General features: G+C 37.4%; 2 protein-coding genes across 3 annotated transcripts in view; both read left to right on the top strand.

The window, feature by feature from the left end:
- Window positions 1–3,606, top strand: part of dusp22b (dual specificity phosphatase 22b) — a 9,390-nt gene extending 5,784 nt beyond the window's left edge. Inside the window, exon 5 of the mRNA XM_016250771.1 lies at window positions 3,309–3,606. Within this exon, the coding sequence (XP_016106257.1) occupies window positions 3,309–3,600 (292 nt within the window). The 3' untranslated portion in view covers window positions 3,601–3,606. The remainder of the gene's footprint in view (window positions 1–3,308) is intronic.
- Window positions 3,607–5,375: 1,769 nt separating this feature from the next.
- Window positions 5,376–16,776, top strand: irf4a (interferon regulatory factor 4a). 2 transcript variants are annotated; one of them, XM_016250777.1, is made up of 9 exons: window positions 5,376–5,467; window positions 5,872–6,071; window positions 6,957–7,143; window positions 8,527–8,618; window positions 9,389–9,545; window positions 9,918–10,019; window positions 12,090–12,485; window positions 15,399–15,511; window positions 15,697–16,776. In XM_016250777.1, exons 2-9 carry the CDS (start codon window positions 5,874–5,876, stop codon window positions 15,835–15,837), a joined length of 1,386 nt encoding a protein of 461 aa, XP_016106263.1. In that variant the 5' UTR covers window positions 5,376–5,467; window positions 5,872–5,873; the 3' UTR covers window positions 15,838–16,776. The 2 variants fall into 2 exon arrangements, with proteins under 2 accessions (XP_016106263.1, XP_016106262.1); XM_016250776.1 differs by lacking the exon at window positions 5,376–5,467 and having other exon boundaries at window positions 5,803–6,071.
- Window positions 16,777–19,935: the final 3,159 nt, after the last annotated feature.

The raw sequence follows: 19,935 nt of genomic DNA, 5'->3' as shown, positions 1-19,935 counted from the left end.
ACACACTCACACACACACACACACACACACACACACACTCACACGCACACACACACACACACACACACGCACACTCACACGCACACACACACACACACACACACTCATACGCACGCACACACACACTCACACACTCACACACACACACACACACACACACACAAACACAAACACACTTACTCTCACACACGCACACACACAAACACAAACACACTCACAAACACACACACACACAAACACACTCACACACACACAAACACACACACACACACACACACACTTCCTCTTGTGGCTCTCTTGGTGCAGGAAGGAAGTCGTGAGCTGGGTTCTGCAGTGATGCCTTGGTCGCACTACGCCTTTATTTTTATCCCCCCTTTACCATCAGCCCTCTTGTCACCCTTACAAACCTGTGAAACCCAGCCATGCGTAATGTGAAACTGACCCTCTTTAACCAAACTGGACCAGCCCAGCCTTTTCTCATCCTGGTCCTGTCAAAAGGATGGATGTTCTGGAGGAAACGAAGAAGGTTTAAGAAGAAACCACAGTCAGATTTCTGGATTTCTTGACAGCCACTATCTGGACAGTTTCAAACCAACAACAATCTGTATTTTTTCTTGCAAGCAGCAGAATATACAAATAGAAAGGCGAAAATGTTTTATTTCTTGGAACAATTTCAGTTATGTGTGTATGGATGTATTCTCACACACACACAAGCCATTAGGTTTAAGCAGGAAGATGTCAACCCAACAATGTCAGTGATTAGTAGTGCATGTTTTTTTTTCCACGGAAAATTAATATTTTAAAGCCTGTAAAAGTCCTGGAAATATCTATAGTGAATCTACACTCTTAAAAATACAGCTGTACCAAAGGGGATTTTCATAGAAGAAACATTATGGGTTCTTCAAACAACCGTTCAGTGTTTAAAACAGTTAAAAACAGTTATTAAAAGAACCATTTTTTCTTAGTGTGAAGTCTTGTCGGGTCCTAAAATATTCCTGACCCGAATCACCTGACGTGCATAAATTACGTTTTTTAAAGGACATCCTGACCCGAGACAGACCGGATAAAAATAGACCCGAAGGCTTTTTTTTTTCTAATTTGTGACCCTGGAGCACAAAACCAGTCATAAGGGTCAATTTTTTTGAAATTGAGATTTATGCATCAGCTGAAAGCTGAATAAATCATCTTTCCATTGATGTATGGTTTGTTTGGAGCGGACAATATTTGGCTGAGATACAACTATTTGAAAATCTGGAATCTGAGGGTGCAAAAAAATCTAAATATTGAGAAAATAATCTTTAAAGTTGTTCAAATGAAGTTCTTAGCAATGCATATTACTAATCAAACATTAAGTTTTGATATATTTACAGTAGGAAATTTACAAAATATCTTCATGGAACATGATCTTTACTTAATATCCTAATGATTTTTGGCATAAAAGAGAAATGTATAATTGTGACCCATACAATGTATTGTTGGCTATTGCTACAAATATCCCCCAGCGACTCAACACTGCTTTTGTGCTGCAGGGACACATATGTTTCTGATTTTTGACTTGATTTGGCTGCTGCTCTATTACTTTCTTTTATTTATTTGCTTATTTATTATGACTGATTATATTATTGCCTGCCTCATGCATACACAGAGAAAACGCGGAGCGAAATGAAGCGAGTCCATATGGCTCCATATGTGCGATGTATTTCTCACAAAACGTGCAAGTGTGCATCGAGGATAGTTTGATCCATCTTATTAGGTCCATTCGGAAAAAGCACATTTTTTAAAGTTACCCGAGACCAGAGGCCACTGATGCCGAACCTCTGGTTTTTGGATCATTTTAATAAACTAAAGAACCTTTTTCCACAATAATGAACATTTTGTGGTTCCATGGATGTTATAGGCTCTTCATATCAATAAAGAACCTTTAATGTTAAGAGTGTAGATTGATTATCTAGTTTCTCTTTGCTCTAAAATATCTTTGTGACTGTAGAGTCGCATCTGCTCGTTGGACTCATTTGGGCACTAAAAATGTAGAATAGTTTAAATCTATCGATATATGGGGTAAGTTGTCACAATGGTAACTTGCTGCTTTTTTACACTGATTTGAAAAGATTTTCATTTAAACATGCAGTACTATATAAAGCCTATACATACAAATAAAAAAAAAAAGCACACAGGAGGACAAAACCTGATTAAAACTAAGGCTGTATTTACACACAAGGGTTAAAGCGATCCAGAAATAAACATTGATTCATCATTCAGTCACCTTTGTGTTGTTCCAAACCCGTAAAACTGCCATTCATCTTCAGACATGCATGAAGATAATTTTGCTCATCCATTGAAAGTCCATGCAACCAAAATGTTTCAAAAAGTTGCATTGTAAAATAATTTGTTTGAATAAAGCGACTTAATCCAAGCCTTCTGAAGAGACACAATCACTTTGTATAATGAACCAATTTAATTTAGGCTTTAATTTAACGTTATACACTCCAAACAAGAGTTAAGATATGTTTGTAATTTGTATGGACTGTAGTAATCATAGACATTTTTAATAACAAACTTGCCTACTTGTAAATGATTAGATTCAGTGTGCAGATGAGAGGATAGGATTGCTAATTAATAATTGTGGATTTAAGCCAGTGTTTTAGTGCTGTTTCGTACTGGCTCAGCTTACTGAAATATTTTGAGCATTTCAATACGCACTCGTTTGAGCATCAGCATCAAGCCTAAATAAACTTTTGACAGGAACTGCGAAGGCAGTAAATACCGAAGCTGTAAAAGCTGTGTGTTGCGGAGCAGAGAGTAATCTGCATCTGGAAAACATCATGTACGCAGGATGTCTCGTAACTCTGTGTTTACTGCTCCGGTTACGACCTTCCCACCGCTCTGTCAGCGTCACAGTCTGAATGAAGACCTTAACCTAAACTCTCCTACAGTGGCCCTGAAATGCTTTCTTTCACACAAATGTAACCAAAGGTGTGTGTTACTTTGTAGCGTCATTTACAACAGTTTTGAACGCGGCTCAGCCAATCAGAGTCAAGCACCGGAACTCTCCGCTTTATAAGGTTCTTTATGGAACCATTTAGACAAAAAGGTTCTTCGCATCGTGAAGCACCTTTATTTTTAAGAGTGTAAATATGTATTTGTAGCATGAAATAAATGTATTTCAAACACATTTTAGTATATGTATTTTTCACTAGGGTATGAGCTCATTCTGATCACTAAACTACAGTCTCAGTGGCCTGTAATGATTCTAAAGGCAGCCGAGCTGTGAGTAGGAAGCTTGTGCATTGCTGACTGTGGCGTTCTGATCTGGTGTTCTCCAGTCTAGCCGGCGTGTCGCGCAGCGTGACGCTGGTGGTGGCGTATCTCATGACCGTCACGACTCTGGGATGGCAGGAGGCTCTGGCTGCGGTGAAGGTGGCCAGACCTTGTGCTTCACCAAACATGGGCTTCCAGAAGCAGCTGCTGGAGTTTGAGACCAGCCAGCTACAGCAGGTGACTCCTCCTCGCTTTACGACTGGAAATAGTGTGGCACTATCTTCACAAACATGGCAGCCATATCAACTGACCTGGAATTATGTCAGTGGCCCTTCTAAATAACCCTGTGAAGCCTGACATATAAAAAATAGTCATTTTTTGACATAGAAGGATTATTGCTTTTATAAAACGGTTATTCCATATACGTAGTAAGGTTTCACAAAATAAAGCAGAGCAAATAAAGTGTAGTGATATTAATAAACACAGTATTCTTCCACCAAACAATGTAGCTCCTCAGAAACAGTTGTGGTTGCTACAAAGTGGTTGCCGAGCAACACTTAAATGTAACCAAAGGTGTGTGTTACTTTGTAGCGTCATTTACAACAGCTTCGAACGCGGCTCAGCCAATCAGAATCAAGCACCGGAACTCTCCGCTTTATAAGGTTCTTTATGGAACCATTTAGACAAAAAGGTTCTTCGCATCGTGAAGCACCTTTATTTTTAAGAGTGTAAATATGTATTTGTAGCATGAAATAAATGTATTTCAAACACATTTTAGTATATGTATTTTTCACTAGGGTATGAGCTCGTTCTGATCACTAAACTACAGTCTCAGTGGCCTGTAATGATTCTAAAGGCAGCCGAGCTGTGAGTAGGAAGCTTGTGCATTGCTGACTGTGGCGCTCTGATCTGGTGTTCTCCAGTCTAGCCGGCGTGTCGCGCAGCGTGACGCTGGTGGTGGCGTATCTCATGACCGTCACGACTCTGGGATGGCAGGAGGCTCTGGCTGCGGTGAAGGTGGCCAGACCTTGTGCTTCACCAAACATGGGCTTCCAGAAGCAGCTGCTGGAGTTTGAGACCAGCCAGCTACAGCAGGTGACTCCTCCTCGCTTTACGACTGGAAATAGTGTGGCACTATGCTTAATATACTAAAAATGATGCTTTGGTACTTCTTAAGATAATCCTAAAATAATCTAAGTGTACTCAACTGTGCTATTTTGGGACACCTTGAATATAAGAACTAAAATGTGCTTTAAACATACTATCTCTGTATTTAAAAAATGTATTTCGTTAGTACACTTGAGTGTACTAGTGTATGGGTTCAAGTGTACTACAAGTGGTAACTAAATACATTTTAAAAATACTGAGATAGTATGTTAAAAGCACATTTGAGTTCATATGTTCAAGGTGTCCCAAAATAGCACAGTTGAGAACACTTAGATGCTCTTAAGTACTAAAGAATCATTTTTAGTATATTAAGTACACAATCAGTGTGTGAAAATAGAGCACTTTAAATACATTATGGAAGTGCACCTGGGAAAAAATAATATGGTAGACTGAGTAGTATATGCTATTTCTCTGTCGGACAGCAGGGGGCAGCATATTCAACACTGTTGAACCAGATTGGTAACAGATTTGAAGTCACTTGATATCAAATAGGCTGCTTGATGAGTTTCGTATTTAAGCTATTATTTGCTGAACTTATTTTGGGGGATAAAAGGACCCCGAAAAGTGTAGGGCTCTGTGGAAATTCCAAACACATGAAGACACAAAGACTTAGACATTGGCCCCTGTTGACAGTCTGAGAAGAAGTTAGTGAACCCCGTGTTGTTCCGTGACTGCTGCGATGGCCAGCTGTGAATTTCCTCAAATCAAACCGACACAAGCACACATCAAACCCCTGGATAACTCATGACGAGCGCCGGGAGATTCTCTGGCATATTTTATCGACAGATATTTGTTCCACCGCGTGTGTGTGTGTGTGTGTGTGTGTGTCGCAGGGATTTCCCGTATGCTGGATGTTTATTCTTTCGGTTCTGTCCGTTTCTCTGAAGTCTTCAGCTCTCAATGGTGCTGGAGAAAGACGCTTCCACGTAACGCTCCACCCATCTCTCCACGCGCTTTGAATTATTTAAGAGTAGAAACACCTTCCTCTGACATGACTTGAGAAGTGTCGGCTTTGAAAGCGGAGCTGTCTGCATTCACAAAGGTAAGACTTGAGAGGCTTGATCTGTGTGACAACTGAGCTTGACTGTTAAAGAAAATGAACTATTATACGCATGCAGCTTGTTTATTAATAATGCTTATGCTTCATGCATTATAAGCTACGAGTGCCCTTACATACTCATATGCTATCTATATTTTGTTTCTTTAAAAAAAAAAAAGTAAACTACATTTAAGTAGCGTTTTGACTTGCACGTACACTTTAAAAGTTGAAGCTTCGTTCTTTGAACGCATTCTTTTCATGCAACATTTTCTCTCGGTTAAGAGCACCTGCACTAGACGTTTTAAATGTGTGTATTATTGCGGAATATGCATGCATGAACTCATCTGTGAATCGCTCTTCTGCTCACTGCATGTGCACCTGCTCGCGCATGCCTCCCTCCCTCACAGACATGAACTTAGATGGGGACAGCAGCATGTCAGTCAGTTGTGGGAATGGCAAGCTTAGACAGTGGCTCATCGATCAGATTGACAGCGGGGAGTATTCCGGCTTGGTTTGGGAAAATGACGAGAAAACCATTTTCAGGATTCCCTGGAAGCACGCGGGGAAGCAGGACTACAACCGCGACGAGGACGCGGCGCTCTTCAAGGTGATTGAGGATGAAGCTGGAGCTCTGCTGACTCTTTCAATGATGGAGTGTCTTTAGACCTGTGTTGTGGCCCCACAAAGCGTTAGGTCTCGTATTATCAAACCAAGTGCCTTTATTCCAATAAACACTGCACGCTTTTCAAGCTAGACGTTTGACGAAACTGATCAAACAATAGATCTAGTGTTGAAAACGAAGACAGAAGTGGTTGCAAAACATTAATGGATAATGCCATAGTTATTATACTGAACCACACTTGTGCTTCCTCTGTCGGACACCTGTGTGAACTTGACCTCATCCCCTAAAAGTCACCGAAATACCACCTGATTCAGAGTAATAAACCAAGATTATAAAGAAAAGCGCAGTTTGTTCCGAGAAAAGCCACGTGGTTTGATATTTCGTTATCTGATGCGATGACATTCACGTGACTTACGTTTACAAATACGTTTTTGGGGCAACTGTGTGAATGTATATGCATTATTATTATTATTAAGCCTCATTTTTGCATGCATGGGTTAGGATCCTACTGTGGGATCAATTATTAGGAGTAATTTCCTATCAGAGAAAATGCATTCGTGTTGAGCTGAGAAAGACCATTGCATGTTAATAGATTGGCATTCTGTTGCAGTAGAAACAAAAGCAATGACAATTCAGTCAATCAGACACACTGAACAGCATTTTATTCATTACATAATAGCACCCTTATTAACAATAATCATATTATTAACAAGAATCACGTTGCTCGTCCATTTTAAGAGTCTTTAAGTATTTTATGCATTAGTATTCTGAGTTCCTACTAAGCGAGCCAGTTCTTCATGGCCATTTTCTTCTGCTTCCTCTCTCACTCTTCATCTCTTCTCATCTTCACGCTGGTGTTGTGGTCTGTAGGCTTGGGCCCTGTTCAAAGGCAAGCACAGAGAAGGCTTGGACAAACCAGACCCTCCAACGTGGAAGACGAGGCTCCGCTGTGCCCTGAACAAGAGCAATGACTTTGATGAGCTGGTGGAGAGAAGCCAGCTGGACATCTCAGATCCTTACAAGGTCTACAGGATAATACCAGAAGCAGCCAAGAGAGGTAACGTCCATTTTTGGATTGCATAGCAATGATATGCATTTAATATATCACAACATGCATCAGTAGAAGGTCTGTTGGAACTGTGCATTGGTTGCCTTCTAATCCACAAATATTAAAGGGGTGCAGTTTTTGCTCTAGGTTTGATGCATTGCATCAATCCCGCTCTTACTGAAAAGTAAGCTCACAAAAGAGCTGTGAACAGAGCTAATTTGCTACACAAAGGTGAAGGCATGCTATGCATTCACATTAAATATTGCTACTTGCCCTCAGTATGTAGCAGGAAGCTAAGAGGAAGTCACCACATGTGCTAAAATCCCTCAAGCTTTTTATAGAGAGCTTCGGTTACCAAGTGCACAGCAGTAAAGCAACACAAATCACCCATCAGACCTTGCATAAGACGAGCTTGTGCTTCGAGATGCTGGGCCAAGGCCACGAAGACCTCTGGTGTGTGCCCATAAAGCGTTCAGGGGTTTGCAGAATTTCAGTAATTTTATAAAAATGACATATATTGTAGATTCACACCTTAATATAGTTGCTATTATTAGTGCTTGTGAACTACCTGCGAAGTGGAGGCAAGAACTGAACTGTAAGTGAACGAATGAGTGCATTTCGTTTTGAGGATAAACCAGATGTAGACACTAAAATGTACAGAAAATGGACCAAAAATATTAATATAGAGTATGATAATTGATCGCTCACCTTGGACTGACTTTTGACCAAAGTCAAATCCTCTAAAGAATGGAAACGTGACTGTGGCGTAAACTATTTTTATTTACAAAAAGATGAACTGTTCGATATGTCCAGCCTCAGCTTCTTTTAACAAAATAAATACATCAGCAAAGGAAGGAAAACTGGCTTTTTTAGCACACTCTCATGGCAATTCGTAACTGTTTTACGTTTTGGCAAATTGGTGGCAAATTCGCACGATCTCATTCGTATGTTTTCGTACGATCTGCTGAGGTTTGGGTTTAGGGCTGGACCTTCATGCTTAATTTGTATTTGTATTTATTTTATTATTATAATTTTTTTTTTTTTTACAAAACGTGCATTCCCGTACGAATCAAATTGTACAAATTCATATAAAATCGCCAACTCTTTGAAATAGTTTTTATGTTTTGTTGTGAGCTCAAGTTGGCGCTTTAGCAGCTTCTCGAATTCAGTTCTCGTGTTCAAAGCAAACCAAGAAGAAAGTCAGAAGCTTGAAAGTGCAATTATCAATTATTGGCCACAGTTATCACAATTATAGCCAAATGCTCAAATTGTGTGGATATTTATTTATTGATTTATTTTTTGTAGGATTTGCAGACAGAGATTCATAAATATTATTGTGCAGTTATATATATATATATACAGGTTATGAATAGATTATTTTTTGCATTTTAGGCTCTAAGTCCAGCAGTATGGACGACAGCGCAGCACACGTGACTTCTATTAGTTATCCAATGCATTCTTCTTATCCTCCTCTACAGCCTCAGGTAAGGTGTATCACCTTTGCCATGTCACACCTTTTTAACAAAATATTAATTTCCGTGGGAGACGTCTTATGTGAAGCGTTTTTCTTTGTATTCACTGTCCAGTTAGCATTGAATCTATATCCAGTACATACACGTTTACTGCTTGTTTCTAGCAGGTGCTTTCATTGTGAAACAGTGTTGTAGTGTCAAGATACTTTTATAGTTTTTATTAATATCTTGAATTAGTTTATATTTTTATATTTTCTGTTTTCATTTTTATTCTGGTTGACGTTTTTGTAATATTGTTTTTAACAGTGTTTTTGTCATTTTTATTAGTTTTTTATATGTCAATATAGTTATTATTATTTTTTCTAGTTGTATATTTTTGATTATTTTATTTTAGTACATCAAGTAAAGCAAGTTATATAGTTTTTTATTATCAATGATTCATTTTGGTTTATATATTTTTTGTAAAAAATTATTTTAATAAAAGTTTAAAAAAATATAAATTAAATTTTAGTTCTAGCTTTAGTTAACTTTACTAAACGTGCGCAATCAACCCAGCTGTAAAGATGAGCTGGTGCCGGCTGGTTTATTGCTGGTCTGGTGAACCAGCACAGCCGTATGAAACCTCTCTGGTGAAGCAGGTTAATCTAGTGAATCTTGTTGGTTAAGCTAGTTAAGAATTCTAATGGGTGCTCCGGCGTGTTAGCATCCCATGCTGGTGAGCAGCACTGTTGCTTTTCGGTGATAAAGTTCAGTCTCAGAAACCATCCGCTGTCTGTCTGCAGATGCCGGGATACATGCTGCCTCAGGAGAGACGAGACTGGAGGGAATACAGCGGCGATCAGCCTCATCCTCAGGCTCCTCACGCAGAGTTACCATATGGCCAGTGTCCGTATCAACCCACGCGCTCCTTACCCTGGCACCCATCGGCCTGTGACAATGGTACCCGCCTCTCCAATAATACGCAGTGTCCAGTTCTGAGTGCATAACATTAAATTCATGCCATTTTCTCACATTTGGCCGGTCTTGAGACCAATCGAAGTTGACCCAAGCAGTGGGTCTCAAACTATAGTCTTTTTCCAGATCTGGGTCTTGCTTATTGTTTATTTTGGGGTTAATTGTACTAAATTAACCGATACCAAAACGCCCGAAGGGGTCTAGTCTCACAGTCTGGGTCTGGTCTCGATTCTGACTCTTGCAAGGATAGAAGTGGAAAGACAATCATTTTATTTTACTATAGGTGCCCTTGTCACATTATATTTTTAATATTGAGGGTAGTAAAATAATCCATTTCAATGCATCTACACTTTCCAGGATACCAGATATCTGGCTCCTTCTACACGTATTCGCCTACAGAAACCCATCCAGTGGCAATGGACCCCAATATGAGATCCGCCGAAGCCATGGCTGTTTCAGGTATGATCATTGAGATACTTTTATGCTTTTTATAAATGCATATATATATTTTTTTATTTTCATTTGAGTTAGTTTTAGTAATTTTCTTGTGTGTTTTTGTCTTTTTTTTATTTATATATTTATTTTTTGTACTTTTTACATGAGTCTGTTTAGTTTATATACATTTTTTATTTCCGTTTCAGTTATTACGTTAAGTTAAACTAAACTAAATAACAAAGTTTTTTCAGTTATTTCATTTTCATTTCAATTTATTTTGTTTCAAGTAACAAGAAAGTTTTTTATGGTTTTAGTTTTAGTTAACTATAATAACCCTGAGTGTTGCTATGAGCTTTGGCACGTAACATGTGCACCGTGGACATGAATGATGCTGTAAATCAAGTCGTTTTTAAGGAAATACAATTTGGATGATAAAAAGCAGATTTGAAAGGTCTACGTTGATTGGATTCTTTGCTATAGCTGAAAAAGTAAAGTAAGGGATTACTCTAATTACACTTACTTCTGATGTAATTGCATTAAATACTGTAGAGACTATAGAACAATTCTATATAAAACAGTGGTAACACTTTATTTTAAGGTGTCCTTGTTACACGTTACATGTAACAAGAAATGATGCATAATTACATGCAAGTAACCCCCTTAGCCAAACCCTGACCATATAGTAAGTACATGTAGTTAATTAATATTAATCAGTATTTAAATGTATCTGTACACTGTAACAAGGACACCTTAAAATAAAGTGTAACCACTTTTAGAGAAAGTAATCAGTACAGTAATCTAATTACACTTTTAGTATTTAGTATTAGTGGCTAGTAATGAATTACTTTTTTAGTGTAAAATACCCAACACTGCTATTGAAACCAGCTAGAAACCACCCAAAACACCCCAGTATTGTGTCATCAGGTTTTTTCTTTATAACCTTCATCCTTCCCTCGGGTCGTTTTGACCCGGATTTGTTGTGTGTGTGTTGAGTGTTCATCTGAGTGGTACAAGACTTGGTGACTTTTGTTCCACTTGAATTTGGAACACACACAAAAAATTTGAGTGGATTCAAGTAAGTACATGTAGTTAATTAATATTAATCAGTATTTAAATGTATCTGTACACTGTAACAAGGACACCTTAAAATAAAGTGTAACCGCTTTTAGAGAAAGTAATCAGTACAGTAATCTAATTACACTTTTAGTATTTAGTATTAGTGGCTAGTAATGAATTACTTTTTTAGTGTAAAATACCCAACACTGCTATTGAAACCAGCTAGAAACCACCCAAAACACCCCAGTATTGTGTCATCAGGTTTTTTCTTTATAACCTTCATCCTTCCCTCGGGTCGTTTTGACCCGGATTTGTTGTGTGTGTGTTGAGTGTTCATCTGAGTGGTACAAGACTTGGTGACTTTTGTTCCACTTGAATTTGGAACACACACAAAAAATTTGAGTGGATTCGAGGATTTATGTGGCTGTAATTAAAAATGTTTACAAATACTTTCCCTGGCGGGTCATTTTGACCCGAGCATAGAAATGAACGCAATGTCAAAAAAATAAATTTTTATTAGATTTAAAAAAAAAATACAAAGTCTATGGAAGCCCGTTTCCGCCACTGAATAAAAAATAAAAATGGTAATTGTGACTTTATATCTCACAACTCTGTGAAAAAAGTCAGAATTGTGAGATATAAAGTCACAATTACCTTTTTTATTTTTTATTCAGTGGTGGAAACGGGCTTCCATAGACTTTGTATTTTTAAAAAATCTAATAAATTAGATTTTTAATTTAAAATCACCCCCCCCCCCCCACACACACACACAAACACATACATGGTACACGCACACACATAGAGACACATTATAACATGCATGATTAAAGAAAAAAGGTCAATAAAAATGTAATAAAATAAAAATCACCAAAACAAACCCCTACGTAAATATAAAAAAAAATATATGTAAAAATAGATCATATAAGCTTTCCAATAAGGACCAAAAAAAACAAGTTTCATTGTTTCAAAACGTTTTGTGAGAAAAAGCGAGGAAAGGATAAAAGTCTCTTCTGAAAGGCTGTGTTCTGTGGTCCGCAGACTGCCGCCTGCACGTCTCTCTGTACTATCGCGAGTCTCTGGTGAAGGAGGTGACCACCAGCAGCCCTGAAGGCTGTCGCATCTCCTCCTCTCCGTCTTCAGGATCCCCCTCGTCCCCGTCGTCCCCGGGCCCCGAGGAGCGGCTGTACGGCGGGGCCGAGCCCGTGCTCTTGCCCTTCCCGTACCCTCAGTCGCAGCGGCGCGGGGCCGAGAAGCTGCCTAATGTGCTGGAGCGCGGCGTGCTGCTGTGGCTGGCTCCGGACGGGCTTTACGCCAAGCGCCTGTGCCAGGGCCGCGTGTACTGGGAGGGCCCTCTGGCCCCGTATGCTGACAAACCCAACAAGCTGGAGAAAGAGCAGACCTGCAAGCTGATGGACACGCAGCAGTTCCTCTCAGGTTAGAGATCTCACAGAAAGTGCTGGTGTTTTTTGGTCACATGACTGTTTCGTCTCTATTAAAGTCCCTTTAAGTCACTTCATTAGAACTTTTGCACAAAATCATGGGCTGCTCCCGTACAGCAGGAAGATACTTTTCCAAATATATTTTTTAAATACATTTCAAAATATTCAAAAATAGCCTAAATATATTAAAGACGCTAAGATGTCCGCATCAAAAGACATTTACGAAAGTGTTTTATGTCCATAGAAAGCACATTAAATGTAAGTAAAGTGTCTACTTTTAAGTTTTTGGAGAATAAAATGTTAAAATTTGGTTGAAATAATGTTACATTGTCATTCAGTGTAACACAATATTTATGTAAAAATTCAAACAACATGCAATTAAAAAAAAATTGCAATTAAATTAAACAGAAAACTTTAATATTTTTTTGGGGAAAAACAACAACAAAAAACAACAACAACAAAAAAAAATGTTATGTTTAAACCCTTTTTCATCTTTGACCCAAATATATTTTCTACCAATATTTCTTTTGCCATTTTTGTATATTAAAAAATAAATAAATATATATATATATATATATATATATATATATATATATATATATATAGATTATTTAACTAAAAACATTTAAAAATTAATCCGCACACTACCAATACTTGCAGTTTTTTTGATAGTTTTATTGTTTGTCAATAAAACTGCTTTTGTACTTTTGCAAGTATTGGTAGTGTGCGGAATTTTTATTTATTTTTTGACTTTTTTTCTTTTTATCCTACACACCTGTCTATTATCTGCAGGTGTGCAATGATTAATTGCTCATTTAAAATATATTTTAAAAATACAGTATAAATATATATATATATTTAAAAGCATTTCAAAATAAATTTTGCCCTCCATATATTTCCACGCAAGAAAATACATTAATACATCACATTTGTTTTGATTTAAAAAACTTTATTTGTTGTCTATAACACGTATGAACATATTGAACATAACCATTATTAATCTAGCTAATTCCATCCACATTTGCTGTTAATGTAGGCTACTGTAAGATTGTAAATTATTTTTTTTTGCTCCTGAAATACATTTTGAAATATATTTTGGTATATGCATGCATTTCATACATTTCAAAAATATATTTCATTGAGCTTCACATGGTGCTTGCACACATCAAGACTTATTTATGGAATGAATTTCAGTGTAAATCCTTCCTAAAAACCATTGGGATTCATCTTTGTAAATTGTTCATAAAACTGTTCTTACCTTAATGCATCCGTTTAATCAAGAACTAACGTATGAATGATCTTTATCAGATGGCACCCAATCAGAGCAGTTTGTTTAGCTGTAGATTCGCTCTAGAGCTGTTTTGAATTGGACTGTATTGTGGAATGAGGGAAAGGCCTGTCCTTTAAGCTGATGAAAGCATGCTCATTAAGCTGTGTGTGGTTGGCCACATGTCATGATTAGCTCTGTTTCACTCGTGCTTAACACTGTGGGATTTTCCAGCGAGCTCCTGAGCGTCTGATCATAGTCCACCTGCTAAAGTTCATTTGCATTTCAGCTCTCTGCTAGTCATCAGCTTAAGAGGGTCTTGTGTTCGCATTATTGCTCATCAGGAGTTTTTTTTGTCTTTGATGACTGTATAGAAAAGGGTTTGACATTAAAAAAGCCCATCAGCAATTTTTAGACACTTTTGTACCACTTTACAATTTGTGCACTATGGTACATTAAATGTAAGTAAAATGTCTACTTTTAAGGTTTCAAATAAGTTTTTGGAGGTTAAAATGTCAAAATTTGGTTGAAATAATGTTACATTGACATTGTAACACAATATTTATGTAAAAATTCAAACAACAAACAAATAAAAAAAAATTGCAATTAAATTAAACAGAAAACTTTAATATTTTTTTGGGGAAAAACAACAACAAAAAACAACAACAACAAAAAAAAAATGTTATGCTTAAACCCTTTTTCATCTTTGACCCAAATATATTTTCTACCAATAATTATTAATTATATAAGTCTACTATATTTAAAAAATATTTCTATTAAAATATACACAGTATGCACACACATTAAAAAAAAGAAGCTTAATTATAATAGATGTTATTTTAATAAAATAATTTTTTTAAATATTGCGGCATTAGCCACTTTCCCATGATGCACTGGCATGTTCATTGTTAATTCTTGTTATTAAAAAGCCCATCAGCAATTTTTAGACACTTTTGTACCACTTTATATTTGTCAAGTTGCTTCTTAAATCACATTTAGTCATTTAGCAGACGCTTTTATCCAAAGCCACTTACAAATGCAAGCAATCGAAATAATATGCAAGTGCTGTGACATTTTTTTTATTATAAATAAAAAGCAAACAAGTAGATAGAATAGAAAAAGAACAGAGAACACTAGTGTTAGAGGGTCAAGTGTTTCGTTTAAAATAATTATTAATCAAATTAAAAACTGCCAGTACTGTTATCAAAATCATATCAGGCACAAATACAAACAATTATGATGCACTATTTAAATTAAATGATTTAAATGCAATGCATTTATACCTAATGATTGTTGTAGGCGTGCTTTGTTTGATTTATGCTGAATTTGGTTGCACTTTATTTTAAGGTGTCCTTGTTACAGTGTAATTATACATTTAAGTACTGAGTGATATTAATTAACTACATGTGCTTACTATATGGTTACTTGCATGTAATTATGCATAATTTGTTGTTATTATAATAGTAAGTACAAGTAACATGTGTAACAAGGACACCTTAAAATAAAGTGTTACCCTGAATTTATACACGGTGTTTTCTCTTCTTTTGATAATTGTAATTTGGGGTGAACGTTTTTGTGAGTTTCACCCCCTAACTAAAATGCAATTGTTAATTATTCTGTGTATTGTTTCTCTGGCTGCAGAACTGCAGGGCTTCATTCACCACGGCCGTCCCATGCCGCGCTCTCAGGTGGTGCTGTGTTTCGGAGACGAGTTTCCAGACCCTCAAAGACAGAGCAAAATGATCACAGCTCAGGTAAAACCAGCCTCTCCGCAGCTTGACACACCATTTATATCATTATAACATTAATGTACTAGCATGCACTCAGTAAATGCATATTTCTGTGCTCAGATGCAATAATCTATTAGTTAGAATTCACCAACAGTGCGTTGAAATTTCAGGGAAATGTGAGTTAAATGACAGCGTGTCTGCTTTCACAGGTGGAGCCCATGTTTGCCCGACAGCTCCTGTATTTTGCAGGCCAGACCAACGGGCACTACTTGCGTGGATATGAGCTTCAGAGTCAAGGTGCTTTACCTGTAGAAGAGTATCAGAGAAGCATCCAGCACTTGCAGGAGTAACAAGCTTCAGCTGAGATACTGCACAGCCCAGCCGCTCGCACTGTATCTGCTCTACAGCCAGCGGAGGCTAGTGAAAGCCAATGGAGCATCATTGACATCGTAATGAAGACTTGAAATCACATTGCGATTACCTGACCAAGTGCCCACTTACACTTCCCAAAAGCTACAAACTCTTCGGACACCATACAGTATTGGATGCAGTCTTTTTGTATGAAAAGGGTTCATGAATTATGTCTCAGTGAGTCTGAGAACATATGGAAAAATGTTGGTTTGTTTCATGTCAGCTCCTTTTCTGCTGCAAACACAAGCAAAACACAAACCACGCGCTAAAACAGTGTCAAGTTCATTTCAATTCAACGTTTCACTCACGTTGTGCTGATAATGTGTAGTGGCAAATTATGCAAAGCAGAAGTGTACTCAGATTTCTGGACTCCCAAATATTTCATATGGACATTTGAGAAAGAAGCTAACCAAAAACAAAACTACAATCTAACTATTTTTCCCATAGGAATTGTTTGTTAGTGGGACACATATTTTTGATACGTCGATGTATAGTTGCATAGACTTTCTATTACTGGTCTATATTGCTCTTCTTTTCTAACACGATCCTCTTTTTTTCTCAATGTTTTCGGCGCCGTGTGAGTATTTATATTGTATGCATGTAGGTTTCTATATGCACAGCCGAATGTACTGTATAGCTGTATAGATATCTTGAATGTAATCAAAGTAATTATTTCTCTGAATGGCATCTGACAAGAAGTTATATAATGCTAAATACTAAGAAACAGTTTGTGGTTGTGTGTGTGTGTGTGTGTGTGTGTATGTGTGATTGTTATCTGCTTTCAAGTAAAGATCTAAGTTGCAAATGTAATCATGACGAAATCTGCTTCTCCCCTTTGTGTGTGTGTGTGAGTGTGTGTGTGTGTGTGTGTGTGAGTGTGTGTGTGTGTGTGCGTGCATGCGTGTGTGTGTGTGTGCGTGTGTGCGTGTGTGTGTGTGTGTGTGTGTGCGTGTGTGTGTGTGTGTGTGTGTGCGTGTGTGTGTGTGTGTGTGTGTGCGTGTGTGTGTGTGTGTGTGTGTGCGTGTGTGTGTGTGTGTGTGTGTGCGTGTGTGTGTGTGTGTGTGAATGAGTGTGTGTGTGTGTGTGTGAGAGTGAGTGTGTGTGTGTGTTCACGTGTTGAGTGCTGATGGGAATGCAATAGAGCAGGTAACTGCCCACAAAACTGTGATTATGTCAGATGTGTGAATGAAAGAGGCATGAAGAGAAAGACCTTTTCAAATTTCTTGTTTCCCTCTCTTTCTCAGAACCGTTGTTTTTGTTTTTTGTATTTTGTGTTGTTTTGTCTTTTATTTCAAATCTGTGCATTTTTCAAAGTAAAGTCAAATAAAGATATTTTTCTTATGATCCTGGTTTTGTCCTGTATATTGTTTGTTTCTGCTTGGCTTTCAGAAATTTGCAGATTTTAATGCACATTAAAAGTTATCTCTGACTTCACTTGTATAAATGAGTATGTAATATCTGTTGTCATATAATATAATATAATTGACTAATTCAGGAATATGAGGACATTTGGTTAAAACAAGAAGTCATTTCGGCTCCATCAGTGGCACCAAAAATAACTGTTTTCAAACCAGTTTTCCAACCACTGCCATTGGTCAGGCAAGCAGATGGCCCCGCCCCCAAACTCACGCCATTGGTTGAGTCAGTGTTGTTGTGATCAGGGTGCTCAAACAAACAAGCATTTCATGAACAACAACGCCACTCGCTGCTTTACTACCACATTATGATGCATTGGTGTATAAACTAACTGGTTAGTCACGATATAGGAATTTAGACCACACCTAATCTGAGACCAATACCAAACCAGCACTCTTGAAATTCATCTGAAAGATCTATATTAACTGCCTGAAAAAATTCCAATATTTAATCAATAAATACAATCAGAATAATAAGACACTATATTGAGCTGTTACCAATAAAATGAAATCAATAACGACAAAATTCATCATTGCACTGCAGAGGCGGCACAGAAGCTGCATCTGAACTGATACAATTACAAGTGCATAAATATTGTTGAGAGTAATAAAAAAAAAAAACTTGGAATATAGAAATATTATGAGTAGATAAATTGAATATGAATGTCAAACTAAAACCACCAGAATCACTGCTATGTGTTGCTCAGAAATGCAACAGATGCTATGGATTGCTGAACTTTGTTTAGAACTATTTTCGTTGCTGAAATAGCTAAATAAAAATTAAATTGTGTCTAAAATGCAATTCACCTAATATTTGTTTGATTAACGTTTGCATAAAATCAATATCACGTTTTGCAATCCTGCTTATATTCATGAAAACAGCTCTTTTGCTCTTGTGATATTGCTTAATTTGATGTAATAGGAAAAACAAGACCTCAAGTACTTTTTTTGCAATCATATCTTGAATTATTATTATTTATTTATTTTTTGGTCATTCGTATTAATTTTGGTGAAATTTTTGAAAATTCCCCATTAAATTCTGCACAATTTGGGCACATCGGTATCAAAATACATCAAATTAGAAATAAGTTATTGATTGCATTTAAAGCAGGAAGTTTTACATCATCACATTAATGATGTTAACAAATAATTCAGTGCACTGGCAATATAGTGACATCCCTGCATTTGTGGTCTTGAAATAAAATCCCGAGCCCTTTTAGTCTGAGATCAAGACAAGACCGAGGTCGAGGCCTAGACAAGACCAAGACCTTCAAAAAATGGTCTTAAGACCGGTCTCAAGTATGACAACTGTCCATACTGACATTAAGCAGGCTTTGGAGTGCTAGCTTAAGCTAATTAATCAGTTTGAGATCAAATTAATGTCAGATTACTGCTGTAAATAAGACACATGGCATCTGAGGACTGCTTCGCCATTTATGTTCTCCGTTATTTCGCAGGTTTCCTTACATCACTTACATCAGAATGAAATGTGTATGTGTATGGAATGAAAGAAGATTGCTTATTTTTGCTCAAGTGCATGATCCACTTAAGTCCACATGTCATACTAACAAGAAACGATGCTTCTCACCACACACGTTTGCAATGCTGTTTGCAGTTGTTTAATGGAACTGTGGATTAAAAAAACACTGAATCGTTTAACTATGCTGGTGACAATAACTGGCTAAAGATGCTTTTGGGAAATGCACCTATGAGCAATGTTTTGATAGCGCCATGCTAGTGTAACATGCTTAAATTTCATGAACGAAATTAATTTCTTGACAAAAAATGCTGCATTTCAAAACGCTTGCATAATTACACTCAAATATACGCAGAGACAAAACCAGAATTTTTTTCTAGTGACATGTATAGCCATCATCCTTTGTGCACAAAATTAACACATCTGCAAGATGTCTGTTAAAGATCGCTTGATCTGGAAAGCATCTGCTGTGTTAATCTGTAAGATGTCAGTTTAACATGCATTCTAAATCATAAACATCTTAAAGACATTTAATAAAGTCTATTTGACATCTGATAGGAAACGTCCTGTAGACGTATTGCAGATGAGCAAACACTCAAAAAATACGTCTTGCAGATGTACACGCAGACGTCTCCGTGATGTATCAGGGAAGTACACTGCATTTCATGGACATATTGGTGACTGTTTCATTTTTGCGTATAACAGAAAACATATTTCGTGGACAAAATCCTCCCAGCATTTTAATACTTCATCCAAAAAAGAATGCATTTTTTGCATTTTGCATCAGTGTTTGCATAAAACGATGTTTCAGTAGACTGCATGCAACTGGCTTTTGTCTTCCCTGCGTACATGCATTAAATGCATCAGTGCATAACAGCCGAAATTAATTTTCATCCACAAAATTTGTCAAGTCACACTTGGCGAAACCATATAGTGTGTATGGTTGTGTTTTGATGTTGCAGGCGTGTATGCGTGTTGTGCTGCTGTCTAGCTGGCTTTTAGTTATGCTTGAGCGAGAGCAGAGTGGTTTTAGGGGACAGTGTGAGTGCAGAGAGAAAGACACAGGAAGCTCGATTCACAGGTGCACAGGAAGACTAGCCCACAAGAAAAACAATGAGACGAAGAGAAGAGGGTGGGGGGCTGCA

Source organism: Sinocyclocheilus grahami, unplaced genomic scaffold, assembly GCF_001515645.1.
Source record: "Sinocyclocheilus grahami isolate Dianchi unplaced genomic scaffold, SAMN03320097.WGS_v1.1 scaffold1006.1, whole genome shotgun sequence".
NCBI lineage: Eukaryota > Metazoa > Chordata > Actinopteri > Cypriniformes > Cyprinidae > Sinocyclocheilus > Sinocyclocheilus grahami.
This window is presented reverse-complemented; position numbering and strand designations above follow the sequence as displayed.

Coding starts and splice junctions, on each gene's coding strand:
- irf4a (XM_016250776.1), top strand. CDS start 5,835: ATGTGCACCTGCTCGCGCATGCCTCCCTCCCTCACAGACATGAACTTA. Junction 12,486..15,398: donor CACGCAGCAGTTCCTCTCAG/GTTAGAGATCTC, acceptor CTCTGGCTGCAG/AACTGCAGGGCTTCATTCAC. Junction 15,512..15,696: donor GCAAAATGATCACAGCTCAG/GTAAAACCAGCC, acceptor CTGCTTTCACAG/GTGGAGCCCATGTTTGCCCG.